Here is a 20,780-nt window from a genome sequence, read left to right on the forward strand (position 1 = left end):
AAATAGAGGAGACTTGCCAAGAAAGAAGAGACTTTTTCTTGTGTTTAATATCAGAGGCAACGATTAGAGAAGAATAAATTTCAATGAAAGAAGAAATGGAGACGAGTTCTAAAATATGGGGAAGGATACTAAAATAATTACTAATAATTATTTTAGCCAAGCTGCCCACTTTGCTGATTGACAAATTTAGAGCAGTTTATAGACAATGGAAAGTAATTCTCTCACCATCTTACAACGAGAGGAGTGTGTCCACTATGAAGGAACCAAACGACCAAGAAGAAAAGTAGGGGTAGAAGAGGATTACCTTTCCCGCTGGGCAAATCATATTTCAAGGAATGGATTTCATATTCAGCAGGCCATATATAAATGACACATGTGACAAGTGGTGTCAGTACCTCCATAACAACAGCGGGTAAGTTGTACAGGGTCATACATCATCCATGGGCTATGAGTATGAACAGCGATCTGTATATAAATTTTAGAGCCCCGATGCACCCTGTAAGGTGGGTGTTATAGGGTCTGCATCAAACTTGGAACAAGAGGGCATTAATACCCTTGCCAGTCCCCCTTTTAACCTTGGTAAGGTCAAAATAAAATGATTAAATGGAAGGCGTTCGAACACTCATTGATAATGTCAGCTAACAGATTAGGTGGAAGCATTAAATACAAAGAATTACCACTATATTGTTAATATGAGTATTATAAATAATTATGGAATATTAAAGGTCATAAGTAGAGAGGACACATGACATACATGCAATTGATAAAGGAGAGGAGTCTTTTATTAAAGATAGCAGTAGGAGGAAATATAATGACCCCAAGTGGAAGATAATACAATTCCATGGTTATTGTATTTCATCGAAGTATACGACTTAAGTCAACCATTGATTGTAATCTTGGAGGTCTAAGTACAAGAATTAAATAGACATATGGACCCTCACTGGAGCAACTTGTATCAAAGATGTTGATGTGCAAGATAAGTATCTCTATTCATTGTAATCTCTCTCTTATTTGTATATCTATATGTACTATAAGAGCTATTTGCCTTGATTTTTTCCTTTGAAAATGTTACTGCAGGAAAAGGGAGATTGATTTTAGACTCAAAGGGAGTTTGACACCTCTTTAAAGGTAACATTGGGTGAGCAGTTATGAAGATTGATATTCAGAGGGAGTTTGAAAGTCTGTGTGTAGTCTGCATGGTTTTAATGGGTCTGTCCCTTGTGTACATCATGAGGAAGTGACGACTTCCAAATGATTATCACTTGTATTTGCAGAAGTTATTTAAAGGTGGTGATCTTACAATAACTTAATTTTCTACTATGATGGATATCTTACAATGTGTATGTAGATCATGATAGATTATACTTTGCATGGTGGATGTTCATATAGTAAGCATTATGAGAATGTGTGTGCACATACCTTATGAACATTTTGAGTACATGGTGAATGTTACACAAATTGATGTTCAAGAGGCCATTACACAAAGGACTTGGTGAATGCCAAATGAGTTGACATTTAGGAGGCCATTACTCATAGTACTTGGTGAATATCTTGCAACTCAACATTCAGGAGGCTATTTCTCAAAGAGTACGTGGTGAATGTCAAATGAGTTGACATTTAGGAGGCCATTACTCCCAATATCCTTATATTAAAATGAGGTAATATATGGTCATGTGTTTATCCTCCCTACCTAAGAGGGAGTGTTAATGTTTGGTAGCTTCAGTTGGATAAACTCAAGAGACTAAACTGAAGTTATATATATATGTGTGTGTGTGTGTGTGTGTGTGCGCGCGCGCGTGTGTATATGTGTAGTTAAATCATAAATTGTTATATTAATTAAATATTAATGAATAGACATGTCCCATGAAGGGACATGTCTATGCATATTCTATCCACAATATAAAGAGAGATGGCTGCCATTTGGAAATCACATAGCATTCAGGTAGTGTCATTACTTGTGCAGCGATCCTCTAAAACTAACAAAATACATAAATAAATAACCATGTTATTAAAAAATAATACATATCAACTAAATATTGAATTACTTATATTCAAGTAAAGAACATTATAGTTCCTTCTAACATAAATAATTCATATTTAACCCAATCTTCATATTAAATAATCCTAGTACCGTATTACATTTAATATAATCTTCATACTTGCATATTGACATTACTAATAAACTGATAACAATCAAGGGCTGTGACCCATGATCTATAATTGATAAGATATATAAATCCCCAAAGGAATCAGGTTCTGATGTCTTACTCTTATTTAAAATATAACATACCCAATAATAAATAACCTTATTTACTAAATACATAAATAAATAACCATGTTATAAAAAACTAAATACATATCAACTAAGCATTGAATTACTAATATTCAAATTAAGAACATTATAATTCCTTCTAACATAAAGAATTCATATTTAGCCCAATCTTCATATTACATGATCCTACTACTGTATTACATTTAATATAATCTTTATACTTGCATATCAGCATTACCAATAAACTGATAACAATCAAGAGTCATGACCCATGATCTATAAATAATAAGATATATAAATCCCCAAAGGAATTGGGGGTAGAGGGGATTCATATATTTTTTCTATCCACGGAGAGTAAGGTGAAAACCCTACATTGAGACAGAGAAAAGCGGGAGAATATATAGCGGCAAGAGATCAAACCAATCGTCAATGGGAGGGACATCCATGAAAGCAAATATATAGGCGACATAAGTGGTGGAGAGGGAAGTATTATAATGGTATCCAAAGTAGCAAATAAAGACCATTGCAAATTTGAAGATGCCCACATAGAAAGTCACACAAGAAACTAAAGGACAAATCAATTTAGAATCATATAAGCCACTCATTACTTGAAAGGGACTTCCAAAATATTTAATCTAATATTCCCAACAAACACCTCCCAAAAGAGAAAAAGACCCAAAATTATAGGGATTAAATCATTTAAGGTAATATTTAATCTAATATTTCCTCTAACATTACATATATAGGAACATACACATATATAGAATTTTATAGAAGATATTTAAGATTTGATATTAATATAAGGAATTTATATATTGAAAGTACAAATTTAAAATATACATATTGAATATATGTATATTTGAATTAGATGTTTATTTAATTTTATGTTATTATGTGGAATTGTTATTATTATTGAAAATAAGATTACTTTTCAATATTACTATCATTTAATAAAATAAATTACTTATGCATGCATAATGGAATATATGATTGAATGGATACTATATCATGATACAAGTATAACTTGGTGGAGGGCATTCATTGTGAATGTCATGATACGATCCAAGTATAACTTGGTGGAGGTCATTCATTGTGAATGTCAAGATACGATCCAAGCATAGCTTGGCGGAAGACATTCAATATGAATGTCATGAGATGGTCCAAGTGCACTTGGTGGAGAATGATCCAAGTATAACTTGGTGGAGGGCATTCATTGTGATTGTCATAGTACGATCCAGTAACTTGATAGAGAATATTCATTATGAATGCTAATCATTTCAAAATAGACGACTTAATAAAGATATGAAATATTCAATTAGATTTATTACGAACTTACCAATTTCTTTGTAGTCATTATGGTCCCAAACTAACCCTAATAGTGGGGACATTACATTAGATTTCTAAATCCAATCCCTTTGTGCATTTTATTTGAAAACCATTGCAAGGATTAGTTGAAGAGCTTACATTGCAAATTCATTCGCCATTTGAAGAAAGTTGATATATTAATGAAATAATAGCTTAAGTCCCCTCATGAGTACCGGCAATATTACATGATTGGATTGAGGTGTGTCCAACATAAAGTTGGTAGTTTGCATTAGAAGCATTGGGATTGCTTCTTGATCACACATTTGTTACATTGGTTAGCATTTGAAGTATCCTTTTTCAAGAGAGGATAGGATACTTAGAATTTTATTTTGCACGTTGGAGTGGTAACAAAACTCACATCAACAGGATGCTCATTTGAAGTGTTTTCTAGCATTATTCCTATTTGCTACTCACTCATATACAGGTGGTAATAGTTTTCTACTCTTTTCTTTGTAGGAGTTATGCAATCATTAAGTGTGCTGATTTACATTATTATGGCAGAGAATGTTGATGTTGCTTTTAATTTGAAGTGTTTTCTAGCATTATTCCTATTTGCTACTCACTCATATACAGGCGGTAATAGTTTTCTACTCTTTTCTTTGTAGGAGTTATACAATCATTAAGTGTGCTGATTTACATTATTATGGCAGAGAATGTTGATGTTGCTTTTAAAAGTATCTTTTTCGAAACTCTCTTATAAACAAATCATTCTCAAATTTATATTGCATCTTGATGCTTGTAAAACAATGTTGTGATTACTTTGTTCAAAATATTTACATTCTGACTATTCATTTTGAGCAAAGATAAACAGCTCAAAGCTTGTTTTCTGTTTTTTATTCTTAGCTTTCACATGATTGTCTTTTATATGTTTCCTTCTCATACAAGCCCTTTGCTTGATAAAGCATTTTCCTCAGGAAAATTAGGGATCACCTACCTTTTAAAAGTTATATTAGTTCCTGCCATAGGTCGGATACTATAGCATTCATGGAATGTCAATTTATTTTTTCCTTTAACCAATCAAATCATAGAATTTTTACAAATTTTGGTAACTTTATAATGTTTCTAATTTCTATTTCTTATATAAAAATTTATTATCAATCTTTTATTTCATTCCTTATTGGTTAGTACAATGAACAGTCATGAGTCCAACACTTTCTAATAATTAATTTGAAATAAAAGTCAAATATATGTCCTCAACTTTTGCCTTTTCCTACTAAGCTTAAGAAAAAATCAAGCAATGATAGGTGGTTCAAATTAAATGCATAAAGTAAAAAATTTGTCCTTGTCTATTTAGAGATAAATTCAATACAAAATTTTCATTACTATTTCCCAAATTTATGTCTTAAAACATTTATTATTCTAATTTCATTTTTAATTAATAATAGTCGTTTTGAGAGGACATTTGTTTTTATTCTTAAATTAATAAACCATATTAATATTACTTTTTCCTAGTGTATTTTAAACAACAAAATTACTAATGGCAGGAACTAGATGCAATGCGTCCTTGTTATATTTTGATTATTTACATTAAATAACACAGATTGCTTTTGTGTGTAGCAATGTTATGTCTTTTAATCTTAATTATCGAATTGATATAAACTAAAACTTTTTTGCATGATAGAATCAGTATTGTTTCCATTTAGTTTTTATGTTTGTTTCTATGGTAATCTCTTTTCTTTGTAGAGTGTCCTGTAATTCTCAAATAATTTTTATTTTCAAGATTTTCATCATATCTTTTAGCAGTCTGCCTAAAAAGCTTTCTATAGTACACGTTTTATCTTTTTCTCTATCTTAAATGATCCGCGTTGTAGTGACTAGTACTGGCTTGTATTAGTATGACAGAGAAGGCCAAAGAGGGTTTAGAACCTTATTATCAGGCTTCCTATTATATCTTGTTAATTTTGATTAAAATCTTTTGTAAACTTCTTTGTGCTAGTGGCAGTAGTTTTCCTTTGACATTGAACATTGAATTTAGATAAAAAGAATTTTTTTTGGTGCTATAGAATAGTTTTATCGTTATGCTCTATAATTGAAGAAACTGTTTTACTATGATTGATATTGCTTTGTGCTATTATGGCAGGGGCGGTTGAAATTTTTTGGAACAATCATGTATCCAAAAAACAAATATATATCATTGCATTTCCCAAAAGGAGCGGGAGATATTGTCTGTGAGGATTCTTTTGATAGTCTAGTAAGTATGAATTCTTTTGAGCAGCTTTGTTCTTGAAAGAATATATTTTTTGTATTATATATGAACAATACATACAAATTAAGAAAACAAGATGTCTCCAAACTATTAAACATCCAAGCAAGAAACAATAGTCAAAATATATGAATTACACAGTGTTAGATCAGCAAGTCTGGGATCAATTAATTCAGAATGTTATTACAGTCAGTTGATGCCCATGTGGGCTTGGCAATAGGCATTCTAATGATATGTATTAGCTGATATAGAATTCACAATTCTAATATTTGACTCCAAATGTCAATCAAGTATCCATAGTTACGTCTGCTATGAAATCGAATATATGAATCACCAAGATGAAGAGTATTGCCGGTGTTGTATACATCCTTTGTTATGAATTTGATGCTCTGTGTGTGGGTTGATGGCCACTCGCAGGTGTACGGCTTGCTGCAACAGAGAAAGGAACTGCTAGTGATGGATCTCAGACTGAATGCAATATGTGTGTTGACAATGTGTGATATGTCGCTGGAACTTCAGATTGGTTCACCGACAATATTAATAATGCTGAGAGTGGCAAGCGCCAAAGGGTGCCACCTTGATCGGGTGCTTAGGGATATTTCTGTGCAATACTAGCAATGGGAGATGCCTGTTGCTGAGATAACAATTCCTTGATGAATCATAAGTGCTGATAAATAACCCGATCTTGAATGGACACGGCTTGGAGGAATGTTATTTGCAAGGTTGCATGAGGAAGGGGTACTTGGGTACTTAGGGATGGGTACGGGTATGGGTATGGCTAGTTTTCAAAATAGGGGACGAGAGTACTTGGCTACATCAATTTTTTAGTTTTATATAATTTGATATTTATAGAAAATCTGAAAATATGAGTCATGACAATGGTTTTTCAAAACAAGAACAGTGATAAAGTTTGCAAATGTAATGTATTGTTTTCAGTTTCAGATTCGCAATATGTTTGTGTTTATGATATATGCTAAATGTTTAGATGCACAACAAAAACGGTAGACTTAAACATGAACAATAATATCATAAATCATATGACAATGACATATTGCAAATGATAACAGGGAAGGCAGACTTTGAATATTGATAAAATTTACTGTTAATCAATATTGTATCAAAGTTATGAACTGATTACATATTGAATTGAGCTTGATAAACAACAAGATGATATGCAAACAAAAAACTGATACAAAAATCAGAAATCTTAGTCAAGGTCCTTAGCTATGATGCTCCCCACCGAGTACTTGGTACTTGGGTATGTGTACCCAATACTTGGGTACACGTCTCAGGCTGTGGGTACGCATACCCATGCAACATAGGTTATTTGCCTTAGGAAGTGGATGTGATCACATTTATGATATCACCGAATGGTTGCAAGCCTAGGTTCATCCAAGGAGAGATCTCTGTTCTTGATTTGAAGATGTTGCTAATTTGCAAAGAAGACAAATTGATGGTATATGTCCAATTAGGTCACAAAGTGACTTCACCTTATTGGAGAAATAGTAGAGTAGGGAGGATATCTCACCTTCAAAATTGCACTGCAATTCAAATTTACAAATAGAAATCACAAACTCGAGAAGATGTAATGCTGAACGGTGAGAATGATCCAAAAACAAGTGCGGATAAATATGAGTCTATAACACCTACAATTCAAAGGGTTATCTAACCCACAAATGGTTGCCACAAACACTTTTTAATTTTGAAATATGTCCTATTAATCCAAGGCAGCAGACAAGTGTGCCCTCTTGAAAGGCTAATTAGTTCTCAAAGGACCAAAAGAGCTAATAGCAATATTAAACTAGGTCCGACAAAAGAGGGGAAACAAAAATATTTCCTTCTTAGAAATGCTTGCTCACAAGCAAATTTAGACTAGGATGCTCCAAAATATGTTCACTCTCCCACATGTCAACTAGGCAAGTCCTTCCACCTAACAAGATACTCCCTGATTGTGTGTGACCTGGGCCTCCTGTCCTTGAAATCAATAACCTTAAGCAGGTTGCAACATGAGTTTTCCCCCCTCATCAAGTGGTGGAAGCTCATATGAAATTGTGAAATGGTACCCAAGAGCCTTTTTGAGGCAAGCGACATGGAACACATCATAAATCTAGCTGCCCTTCAGAAGCTGCAAGTCATATGCAACTTCTATCCTCCAAATCACTTTTTAAGGTCCATAGAAGCGAGGCTTAAGCTTCTTGGCTCCACTGCTCTTCAAAGAAAATTGTTTGCAAGGCTGCAATCAAAGATAGATCAAATCTTTGGCTTGAAAACTATGCTCAATTTGTTGGAGATCTGCATACATCTTCTACTGATTTTATATTTCCAGTTCGATCAAATCTTTACGTTGACGAGATCTCTAGGTCTGCAAATTTTCTTTAATTGGAGTCATAATTGTGTATTGTGATATTGGAAGGCAATACTTTGTTTGCATTCATAAAACTCTGATCATTGTGTGATTATGAAGCTTTGAAGATTTAGCAGTGACAAGTTTATTGTAATTTTGTTTTCAGAAACTTAATAAAAGGACTGTCTTTTGGTTGTTTCCCTTGAGATTTTAGTATTTATGTTCTCATATATTTCTGCCTTCTTGGATTTTACATCAATGATGATTTGGCATCATCTTCGTTGCACCTGCATGGAAGACTATGTGAAAGAGATAAGCATTTTATGACTTAATAACTGGAAATAGTGTTTACTTTTTAGCATTGATCTCTATATATCTCTTTATGATAGGTTGATTTTATTAATCTCTCTTGGTTGCAGGATGCAGCAAAAAGCAATGAGGTGAGATTATGAACACGAGGATGTTGCTTTGATGACACATATTTTAAAGATCTTATACGAGAAATGATATTTAGAGGGAGATGTTTCAGCTTCAGAGGGCGTTTACACCAACTATCCTATTGCAGTGATCAAAGCTATCCATGTTGAGAGGGAGCCTTTGTAGAATATTAACCATTCTTATGCATGTTAATGAGTTCTTCTCTGTGAAATCCCCTGTTAATGAGTTCTTTGCAAGAGACACTCAAGGGGATTTCCTTTTTATGAGTTCTTTTCTGTGAGAGAAGTTCGAGGTGAAATCCCTTGTTCCACCCTCTGTGAAGAGTCATGGCGGGAATGCATTCTTCTCAGGGAGAAGTTTGAGGTGAAATCCCTTGTTCCACTCTCTGCGATGAGGTATGGTAGAAATGCATTATTCTCAAGGCGAAGTTTTGAGGTGAAAACGATCATTCCATCCTTTGCGAGTAGGTTTGGTAGGTCCACCCTCTATGATGACACTGCTACAAGCTAGGGTTGTCATTGCACCAAAAGATCGACCTTTTAATGCCCAATACAACCACTAGACTTAGAGAACACAGAAGGAAGTTAAGCCATTTCACGAATCCCAAGAGGGAATGTTGGTGTTTAGTCCAACAATGCCCCTGCTGCATTAGCCAAAGAGATATGAATCTGTGACAAAGCTTAGATACCACTGTTACAAGCTAGGTTTGTTGCACCAAAAGATCAACCTTTTAATGCTTGATACAACCACTAGACTTATAGAACATAGGAGGCGGTTAAGCCATGTCACGATTCCCAAAAGGGAATGTTGGTGGTTAGTTCAATAGAGACATGGTGGAAATGCATTCTTCTCAAGGAGTAGTCTGAGGTGAAAGCTCTCATTCGGCCCTTTACGAGTAGGCATGGTGAAAGTCATTTGTGTGACTCCATGACTAATTTTATGCTACTAGGATGAATTGTGTTATGCCGAGATAACATGTTTTAATGAGAACCTATGTGATGGGATTTTATCATTGACATCTTTTGGTTGCAGCTATGTATGCCTGCCATACTAAAGATCTCTCTCTCTGTCTCTCTCTCTCTCTCTCTAAGGAGTGTTAAAGATTGTAGCTGTGGTAGAGATCTTTATCTCTGATTTTGCTATACATTGAAACTGAGATGATAACTATGTATTATGTATTATGATAATATTTGAGATTTATATGAATAGACATGTTTCATGCGAAGAGGCATGTGTTTGGAAATATGAAGAGAGTTGTTTTTGGAAATTGAAGGGACCTTCTGTTTTGATATGAAGAGTCTCTCAAATCTATATATACACGAGTTTGCTTTGTGTAGACACAATTGTATTAAGTGAAAATCATTGTATTCAAACATTTATGATATTAATAAAAGGGGTTTTTTCTGGCGTGGTTAGGTTTTTCCCAGCATAAATTCTTGTGCCCATTTTTGATTCTATCTTTATTGATGTTTGTCTTTATTTTTGGGCATTACTTTAACAAGTGTTGTGGCAGTACTCTCCAAAGGTGTAGTTGACGAACCCATGCTTTCGACTAGTTTACAAGATACAATGTAGTTCCTCAAGCAGTCTCAAATCCATTTGTTCGCAAACTTTATTTGTCCATTTGTTTGGGTAAGGTAGCTAGGACATATAGTTAGCTCAGTTCTTGCCAACCTAAAAAGCCCCATCTAGAAGGCACTATGGAAACAATTATCTCTATTATTGATTATATTCCTTAAAAGGCCATGCAATTTGAATATCTCTCGAAAGAACAACTCCGGCACTTGAATTGCTCAAACTCCGTAGGTATACTGAAGAAGTAAGCATATGTAGTCAAACAATCAATCACCATAGAAATGCAATTCCCACCCTGCACATTGAGTCTAGTAATGTAGTACATCAAAGTGCTCTTCCTCTTTTGATTGGGAATATGTAATGGTTGAAGGAGTCCGGTTGGGAAAGTATGCTTGGCTTAATTTTGTTGGCATGTGATACCCTCCTTGACGAACCTCATCATATCATCCTTGAGGCCTTTCTATGAGAACCTCCCACAAATTTGTCTATATGTCTTGAGGTATCTAGGATGTCATATTGCTAGGAACTTATGAATCTCCCTCACGATCTCCTTGAATTTCGATTCCTAGAACCAAGAAAATCCCATCCTTGTAGTAGATGACACCATCCACCACCTTTTATCGATCATCTTGAATTTGTCCATCCAACACAAGACAGGTGAAGGTGTTCTTGGAGTATTCCACCAACAAATGAGCTCTCTAGTTAGTTGACACCTCGAACAATGAGCATATGATGAGTCTCTTGGATAGTGCATTGACAACCACATTTTGCTTCCCCTTCATATACTCAATGTCAAATTCATAATCTTGAATCTTGCTTACTTTTGTTGCCTTCCATTCAAATCCTTTTGCTTCGAGAAATTTGAAAGCTATTGTGGTTGTCTTCACCACCAATTTCGCTTCAACCAAATATTCCCTAAATTTGGCCAATGGATGCATGATGGTGACCATCTCCTTATCGTAGATCTAGTAAAATCTCTTGAACCCTTCGAGCTTCTCACTCATAAATGCAATAGGATGGGGATTCTCCATTAAAACCGTTGCATGCCTTTCAGGCACGTATTACAATCGAGAATAAAAGGTTAAGATAAATCGAGAAATGCTAAAATTAGGCATGTACTCATAGGCACCATCAAATTGTTGAAGGCTTGTTGTGTCACTTCCTTCAAATGGAAAACTTCCTTCTTTGTGAGGTTAGTCAATAGGGCTCCAAGCTTTGAGAACACCTTCATGAACATCTTGTAATAATTGCAAAGGCCAAAGAGTCCTCGTGGCTTCGTGAGTGTCCTAGGAGTGGGCCAATAAAAAAATGCTTGAATCTTCTCTTGGTGCGCCTAAACTCCTTGTGCATTGATTATATGGCCCAAGTATAAAATCTTGTAAAATCCCAAGGAATTCCTTTAAAGATTCTAGTCTTTATTAGACAATATCATTACTAGAATGAACTAATAGTTTCCTTTGCAATCTAATTAGATAGTAATGATTGATTTATTGTGTGAAATTAATATATTATTAATTAATTTATATTAGTTTTTAAATTGAAAATTGAAACTAATATAAAATAATTAATATATCTATATATATGTTTTATTCAACTCCATATGAATAGTCCTCCTGGAGGGCAATTCCTCTGATACTGAAACGTGTTTACCTAATGCCTTCTTGAGGCAAGAAACATGAAAGACATTATGTAGACGGCTTCCTACTGGTAAATATAATTCATAAGCGATTGTTCTAGAAGAGACACCGCTAAGATTCAAAAACCGTTGTGGGGTCATATATATTACGATAATAGATAAGCTTCTATTATTAGTTAATGGTTATCTATTTGTAATTTATTGTAAATATTAGAATGTTTCTAATATTTAGTTAGTTTGTAGATAACTGTTAGTTTTCTTTTAGCTAGAATAGAAAGTTTCTATTCTTTATGATCGTTTCATAAGGAAACATCGTTTCATTCTTTTGTATATAAGCAGATATTTACCAATTACTTTGTAATATGGTATCAGAGCCAATATTTTAATTTTTTTTGAAAATCATAATTTCTTTTCTGAAATTATCAAATCCTATTTTTGAAATTATTTTTATGTGATACTTGTTCATAATATCAGCACCCTGAGATTTTCAAACTAGGGTTTTGTCTGAGGATTCACATTTTTTTGGCAAAAGTCGTGTCCATATACAAATCTGTTTTTTTTTCCTGGCTTTTTTTCCAAAAAATATTGTGTCTCATATTTGCTTGTGTCTGATATTTTCTGGAAGACCACGAGTTCTTTGCCAGCAAATCATGTGCCATTGTTGTTTTCTGTCTATGTTTTTATTTCCAGGCATTTTTTGCTGGTCGCGGGTCTGCAAAAATCATGCTTTTTGGGGTGAATAATCTCCATTTTTGGTGTCTTTGTTTTATCTTCTGTGCCGTCTAAGCACAAATGCCGCTATTCTTGGAAAAATCGGCAACATTTCTGCCCGAAATTGTCTTTTTTCTGCAATTTTTTGCCTTCATTGCTGTCAACCCTAATTTTTTGGGCTTGTAAATTTTTTTCTGATTACAGACGCTTGGTGGGTTTTTCAAAAGCTCAATTGGGTTTTCATTCAATTTTTCTGGGTGCCTCAATTTTCGAGCCCGTGGATATCGAAACCAACAACATATTCTTTCTGAGTTTTTCAAGCTCTCTTCTAGGTACCCCTTCAAATTTTTTGGTTCTTTCATTTTTTTGCCTCGAAGAATGTGCCTTCACATAATTTGCACGTTTTTTCTTTGATCTTTAAGATGTCTTTCAGAGCCCACTAGACTAAAGGCTACATTAGATGTCACCATAATGAATTTCATTGGCACTCATATTATGTTTCTGGGATATGTGAACTAATGGATGACAAGAGTTTATACATGTAATTTTTAATTAGTTTAAATGAAATCATTTATGGCTTTTATAAATTGGAGTTTGCTAGATGATCTGTACGGATTGATAAAGGTGTAATTTTTTCTTTTATTAGGTTGTATTTTCTGATGTATGGTGGATTGGAACGAAGGAGCAAAATCCTGAAGAGTCACAATTAGATTTTCCAAAAGAACTAAATCAGGTTTGATAATCACATTGTTAGTGTTATACAAAAATTAAAAACAGGTTTTCTCTACTGAGTTAGCTGTTGCTTGCTTTTACGTTCAGAAGAAGCATGCAGAATTTGACTTTAAAGGTGGCGCTGGCCTTGTATCTGAACATAAAGATATTTCTGGGACACAGCTTCCTTTGAAGGAAGGTGTTGAACAGCTAAGTCATGATACCGACTCTGATCCTGAAGACAAGCCCACGATAAATATTGTAAAAGAAGAATCGAAAACACCAGTGCAAGAAGAATCAAAGACACCCGTACGTAGTTCTTCACGGACAGTGGGGAAGACATACAAGTATGAACTGCTTGTAGTGTTTCATTTTATCATTTTCTATGTTGGTATCTGAAATTTTATATATATATATAGACATACACACACATTATTAGAGATTGTGTAGTAGAAGGATTAAAATCTGTAAAAAGTCAATTATTTATTGCTATTGTGCTGATCTAGGTTTGTAGATTCTCCTTCTGAAGATGAACTTGAAAGTACAGGAAGTGATTCTGGCTCATTGGACATAGAAGCAAGCCACACGGAAAGGAAACAGCAAGTGAATCGTAATCTCTTCGATCTGCATGGTATTATGTTGCTCAGTGCTTTGTAATGCAGAGTTAACATATCTGCATTTGTGACGGCTGCAATATCATCAGGATTGGTCAAAGAATATTTTGTAGCGTGTGTTTAGTTCAGGCTTGGGAGTAGTTCATGATTATCTTGTCTAAGAATATTTGAAGCTTTTCTTTTGTCATGAATCATAATGTTCAAATGGACAAGTGCTTTAACCAGGAGAAGCAACAACAGGAGATTCTGCCCCTATTTTGGCCGAGCTTGGAAATGATGAAAAGAAGAAAGCATCTACCATAGATATCCAGAATGCTTCTTCTTCTGCTCTGAAGACTTCAACACGGAAAAAACCCAAGGAAAGTGTAAACATATCACCAACTTCGACAATTCCAAAGGGACTTGTACAATCCAGCTTGTCTTCCTTCTTGCTCAAACCTGAGGAAAAGGTAATGAGTTATTACACAAATGCTTACTTGTGAATGTATTATTCATACATGTCAAATTTCACTACCATTTTCTTGTTGGATATTGTGTATATTTAAGTCATTTCTTTCTTGAATAAAATCATATTTAAATACTTGTATATGGAGAAATAGGAGCTCATGAATATTTTACTTCATTGTATATCAGTCTTGGTAACATTTATAATGGACACAAATACTTACCAGTTTCACTGATCTCCCCTTTTCCAATATTAGAATGGAGAGTTTAACCTTTGACCATGTTAGCCCCATTTTAAACTCTTTAGTTTTTAAACTTGCTTCTAAACCATTGTGTTCATTATGTCCTGGTTAAAAAGGTCCCCTATCATCCTCAAGTGTTGAATCTCTTGACAAATGAGGTGAAAATCTAGGGATCTTTTCTGTTTTAGTGTTTTTGGTCAAAATCTGGTGGTTTTGAAATTCTTTCAGTGATTTTAAGTAGCTATTGGATTTTTTTTGCTGAAGGTTTCCTTGGGCTTGTGGTCTTGTCAAGCTCTAGCCTCTCATTACTCATACCAAGGGGCTTGAGGTTCCAATCACCACATGCGGGTGGTGTGACAGGTTATGGCTGAGTGCATCATTAAAGGTTTCAATGAAAAAACCACATCTTTGTTGTTCCTTTGGAGACTTCAGCTCCTTTGCTACATAGAAGCTGCACCACGAGTCCCCAACTGTCACCACCAATGGGTTGCTTACTTGCTGTTGCTATAATGCCTAGTAGCACCATTTTGTTTCTTTGGTCTTAATAGAGCACTTTGTTTCCTTTTTGCATATCTTGGGCATATGATTTTTGATTTTCAAAAACAAAGTCAATTAGAAATGGCTCTAAGAACTTTCTAGTGGAGGGGCACCTGGCTTATTTTGCTAATATGGTCAATTTTAGTCTTTTCATAGATTTCAGGGTGTGTGAGTCTTTTGTTGTGTCAATAAGGTTGTAATAGACGAGATATAATGTAATGTGAATCATTTGGTCAGTTTGAGGTCTTTCGTTACGAATGATAGAAACTTGTCAAATGTTGTTAACATGCAAAAATTGCAAAAACACACTATGTGGAAGACCAAAGGTTATTAAGTTCAAAAGTCAGTTGGGATTGGTTGTAACTTGTGAGCAATGATGTAAAAGGCCCTTGGAAGGTTTAGTGGATGGTTGGTGGTGGATTGTGAACATTGTTCATAAAGACAATCAATGAAACTTTTGACTGTTTCCAGAAATTTACTGTCATCTTTCTGTTATTGTGCTTCATATGGCCATACACGGCCTGGTAATGATATAAAAGGTTAAAACCATATGCATATTAAAGGCCTTTGAATCTTCTTTCTTCTGCAACTGGTTTGAGTGAATTTCATGGAGTAGTGGCTGAGTTCTGCTCATTTTTCTGAAAACAGTCAGTAGATGGAGGGTTTGAAGATTAAATCAGAGATTTATTCCTATGCCATCAGTGAAAACCCTTAAAAGTTGGTTGATTGAAGGTTTGACAAGTGTATGCAGTGATTCTCTAGTTTTCAGGTGTGAAGGATAGCATTTGTGGGCAATATGATGATGCCCTAGTCTGTGAGCCCTGTGATTTTGGTCTAGATAATAGGACAATGATGAGCGTTTTTAAAAATAATGATAAAATGGCCCTTCCAAATGATTTATCTTCTATTTTCAACCTTTATGAGACCTATTTCAGCCTTTGGTATCCATTTTAGAGGTTTGGAGTCAACTATTCATTGTGTTGCTTTGAAAAGGAGGCTTAATTAGGCCTAGGCTGTATGAAATCAATTCATTTTTGAATCAAACGTTTTAAAGGAGTCATATGATCAAACCAGATATTTGATAAAATTGCCAAAAGGGTCTCCATAAACGTTTTCTTTTTGTCTTGAAACTGTCTTTACAGAGAGTTATGTGAAACCCTCGGAACAAGGCTACTAGAGTTTGGGTTTGGTTTATGTGAAGGGCATATCAGTTGAAATGATCGGTGTCCATGACAGTTTCCAAGGGTGTTTATATGTTGTATTTGACGTATCTAAGATGGTCTCAAGGTCAGTGGAGTTTTGTGAGAGATTGTGCTGGCAATTGGTGTTTGTAGGTAAGGAAGCATAGCATCGTTATGAAGAGTATCTTGGAGTTGGTGAAGAGTGGAAGTGAAGTGTTGGTTGGGAACCATTCTTTGACTAATCCTTATCCATTTTGTAATCTTGAAATGACAATGGCCTGCCCTTGAGGGAGAGTTGGTCCATAGTTCGTTTGGGGTGTAAGGAAATGATATGAGCCCATTGTAGTGAAATATGGTATCAGTTGCCATTTTCCCACCTACCTCTGCATCACTTTCAAGGGTGTTGATTTTCTTCACATTTTGTTGTTTTTGAATTTTATTGCTAGTTGAAATTGTTAAATCTGTAACTTGTTAAGCATACTGATCTGATAACAGATTGATCAGATCCAATATAGCATGATAAGTAGAGGACCAAGTCTTTGCATTATTCCTTCTTCAAGATCGGCATCTATCCTTAGGAGATTGTATTAGTATTACTCTAACAACATTTGTTTGTGTTTGTAATTAATATTTAATTACCCTTAGAAAGTCGCCGACTTCTAGAGGTTAGGCAAATGATTTTTGGAAGAGACTCCTATACTTATAGAGGGTAAGGATGAAGTCTAAGAGCACACAAGATCAAAAACAAGTCTGCTCCTTAGTCATTACTGCCCTCATTCGAATTGTAGAAATAGAAGACAGAATTCTGAGTTATATCTCTAATTCAATTAAAATCTGAAGTTATTCTCAACAAGCTATAAGGAGATAAAGAAGGTAGATTCCAGTCTATATTCAGTCCAAGGATATTTCCAGAAACTTTACATGGTATCAGAGCTCTGGTAGTCGAACCTAGGCTCTGCAAAATTCAGTAATCAGACTTTATATATCTAGCAACTATCTTCTATCTTCAATGGCATTCACAATCAGACCCGAGGACAGGTTTGATGGGAAAGAACACTTTGATGCCTAGAAATTCAGAATCATGATGATTCTTGAAGAAAATGATGTAAAAAAATTCGTTGATAAAGCATCCAAACAACCGCTAGTTGAACCTAATAAATCTATCTGGAGCAAAGGTAATAGGAAAGCAATTCAAATCATATTAGATGGATTAAAAAATGATATCGTACCCATGCTTACAAAACATCAAATTGAATTTGATATGATGAATGCATTACAAAATGCATATGAGGTCAACAATGCAACAAGAGTTCTTGCCCTAAAAAGGCAACTAAAAAAAATTACATTCAGATAAAGAAAGGAGAATCAATGAATTCTTACTTTCTAAGGGTTGTTGGCACTAGAGATGAACTGTCAAGTATAGGAACCATTATTAGTGACACACAATTAACACTAATGGCTATAGATGGATTACCAGATTCATGGGAGACTTTTACACAAGGAATAAGTGCTAGAGATAATCTTCCTGACTTCAATAGACTTCTTGTGAGGTTTTCACACCATCGCCCCAAAATTTTTGGGGACCCCCTTTTTGGGCAAGCCTTGGCAAATTTGGTGGATTTTTGAAATTTTTTCGGTTGCCTTAGCAAGTTTTTTAGAGTTGTCCAAAAGTTTTCGATTTGAAAATTTTACACTTTGGACACCTTCGAGTCAGGAGGGATGCGGTTGGATTTATTTTTTCACCCGGTGTTAACTTGATTTTTTCCGGAACATGTAATTTTATCCTTAGGCCAAACAAATTTCAAAAACAACATTTTTTGATGGTTAGAACAATATTTGTGTTGATGTTTCTCAGATCGTTGCAAATGTACTTGCATTGCCTGTATTGGTCTATGTTTTCCATATGCAACATCCTCTCATTTATATTGACCACAGGTTATTGAATAGACATGTCTATTCAATAATCAAATAATTAATTTATATAAATTTAATTATTGTTATATATAATATAATATAAATAAATAAATAAATAAATAAATAAATAAATTGTTAAGAAAATAACCTGAATATTCTACAGGTCTATGGGTACAGAATCGTACCTCACTCTTCTTGCTAAATATTCTCTAAAGAATGACATTGCATTTTATTTATAGTCTCTATAGAGGTGCCGGCAATCAGGTTGGAATTTGTTAGTTTGACTTGTAATTAATTATTAGTTAAGCCTTATTACTAGTCCAAAGTCGCTGACTTAGAGACTCTTAATAATGGATGCATTTCAAAGGGTCATGTCTCTTAAGAACATACCCTTCAATAAGGATATTTAGACAGGTAATATATGTAGTTTTAGGACACACAACAACATACACTCTGAACTAAAAGCATATATATCCTATCGGGTTCCTCGTATCAATTTCACACTCCAGTTTAAGATTATCTCAATATTACAGTCATCTTAGAATTCACATATTCAGACCTGCACATTAGTATTTGAATCAGGGTTGATGTTCACCTAGTTTTATCTTAAACTCAGAATTTTTGACATCTAAATCTGCAGATCTTCACATAAATGAATAAATAAATAAATAAATAAATAAATAAATAAATATATATATATATATATATATATATTTCTCACATATAATAATTTTATATCTCACATAGAATTATATCTCATATATAATTACATGTATATCCATATAGTTATCCGACAAAAGCTACCAAACATTAACACTCCCTCTTAGCAAGGGAGGATAAACACAAGACAAATATTACACCATTGGTAATATTAAGGATATCTTAGAAGTTTTCCACCATTTAATATGGCATACGATATCAAGAGTATTGACCTCTAAAATATCAACATATAATAGTCATCAATTTCTCAAACTAGGGTACGCTATCACATTTGATATCAAGAGTCTTGATCTCCCAGAATATTGACATCCGATATTCATCAAGTATTCAAAAACAAGGTTTGATATCACATTTGATATCAAGAGTATTGGTCTTCCAAAAAATCGACATCCGATATTCACCAAGTACTCAAAAAAGGTTTGATATCAAGAGTATTGGCCTCCCTGAATATTAATCATATTCACCACTTCCTCAAAACGTTTAGATATCACATTTGATATCAAAAGTATAGGCCTCCCAGAATATCAATGATATTCACCACTTACTCAAAACGTTTAGATATCACATTTGATATCAAGAGTATTGGCCTCCCAGAATATCAATGATATTCACTAAGTACTCTAAGAGTAATGGCCTCTCAGAATGTTGAGATACAAGACATTCACCATTTACTCAATTAATTTTATCTCATAATACAAGTTTATTGTAAGATTGTCACCTTACAACAACTTCTCTAAATACAAGTGATGATCATTTGGAAGTCGTCACTTCCTCATGATGTACACAGGGGATAGGCCCATATAAAAGTCACATGGTCACAATCCTCTTGATTGTGACAACTTATAGATCATTATAGAAACCATCTCAGCATGGTTTACTCCCTCTTGATTAATAAAATTGGGTTCACTAAAGGTTAATCAAATAGCATCCTCAGTTTTCTCCCTTTGAATCTTAATCTCCCTCTTTTTTCTGCAAGAACATTCTTGGAGGAAAAGATCAAGGCAAATAGAGATATAAAATAAGAATGATAACATTAGTTTGATGTTTAGTAATTTAACTCATGCATATTACTAACAACAACATAAATGATTATAACATAACTCTTTATTTTATATTATCAAAAATTAAGATAACATAATACTTAATTTTATTCATAATATAATACTTAATAATAACCAATTCATTTGATATCACATATCAAATATATATATTATGAATTAATTCATAACATATAGCTAAATAGCCATACTAATTTAAAGAGGAATGTTATTTCATAACGTATATGAAATCCTTATTTCCCATTTTATTCCCTTTAATTTAGATACATGACATAACTTTTATTTTCTTACCATAATATTATAAGATTATTGATTTCCTTACTACTCCATATAATAATTCATTATTATTATTTTAACATTTGAATATATACGTACCCCATGTTACTTGAATTATTTCAAACCTTTGTGTTGCATGTGGTGTCTTTTGAATTATCTCATTTGTGTACCATGTTCAGCGGCAATCCTCTTTAATCATTTTATGTCCTTAATTGATCAACATCTTCTGCAATTGTTGATATATTTCCATTCCCTCTAATGGATTGATGTCCATCTTAGTACAATATTTTGTCCATAAAATATTGACGACCCTCTTGGAGAGCCTCAGCAATAAATTCATTCCTATTCATGAGTGTCTTTATCAACAAAATGCTTCAATACATTTGGGTTTATATCACATCAGAAGAGTAATCCGTTATTGATTTAAATTCATAATTTATATACTATCACTTTTACCGTAGTGATCTTATCCTTGTTTATTGTCATGTTCAAAGCTCTACATAGTCCTCCTTGCATCTTCCAACATTAGTTATGCCGCT

General features: G+C 33.9%; 1 protein-coding gene across 9 annotated transcripts in view; it reads left to right on the forward strand.

The window, feature by feature from the left end:
- Positions 1-20,780, forward strand: part of LOC149553745 (uncharacterized) — a 152,561-nt gene that overhangs the window by 21,490 nt on the left and 110,291 nt on the right. For 6 of the 9 annotated variants that reach the window (XM_089789102.1, XM_089789103.1, XM_089789106.1 and 3 more), the window contains exons 2-6: positions 5,718-5,828; positions 13,191-13,277; positions 13,364-13,602; positions 13,762-13,886; positions 14,095-14,318. In XM_089789102.1, the coding sequence (XP_089645228.1) occupies positions 5,718-5,828; positions 13,191-13,277; positions 13,364-13,602; positions 13,762-13,886; positions 14,095-14,318 (786 nt within the window). The remainder of the gene's footprint in view (positions 1-5,717; positions 5,829-13,190; positions 13,278-13,363; positions 13,603-13,761; positions 13,887-14,094; positions 14,319-20,780) is intronic. The other 3 variants (XM_089789105.1, XM_089789109.1, XM_089789110.1) reach the window with 1 other exon arrangement.

This window comes from Cupressus sempervirens, chromosome 6 (assembly GCF_028749045.1).
Source record: "Cupressus sempervirens isolate cs-2001-9-10 chromosome 6, ASM2874904v1, whole genome shotgun sequence".
In the NCBI taxonomy this organism is placed as follows: domain Eukaryota; kingdom Viridiplantae; phylum Streptophyta; class Pinopsida; order Cupressales; family Cupressaceae; genus Cupressus; species Cupressus sempervirens.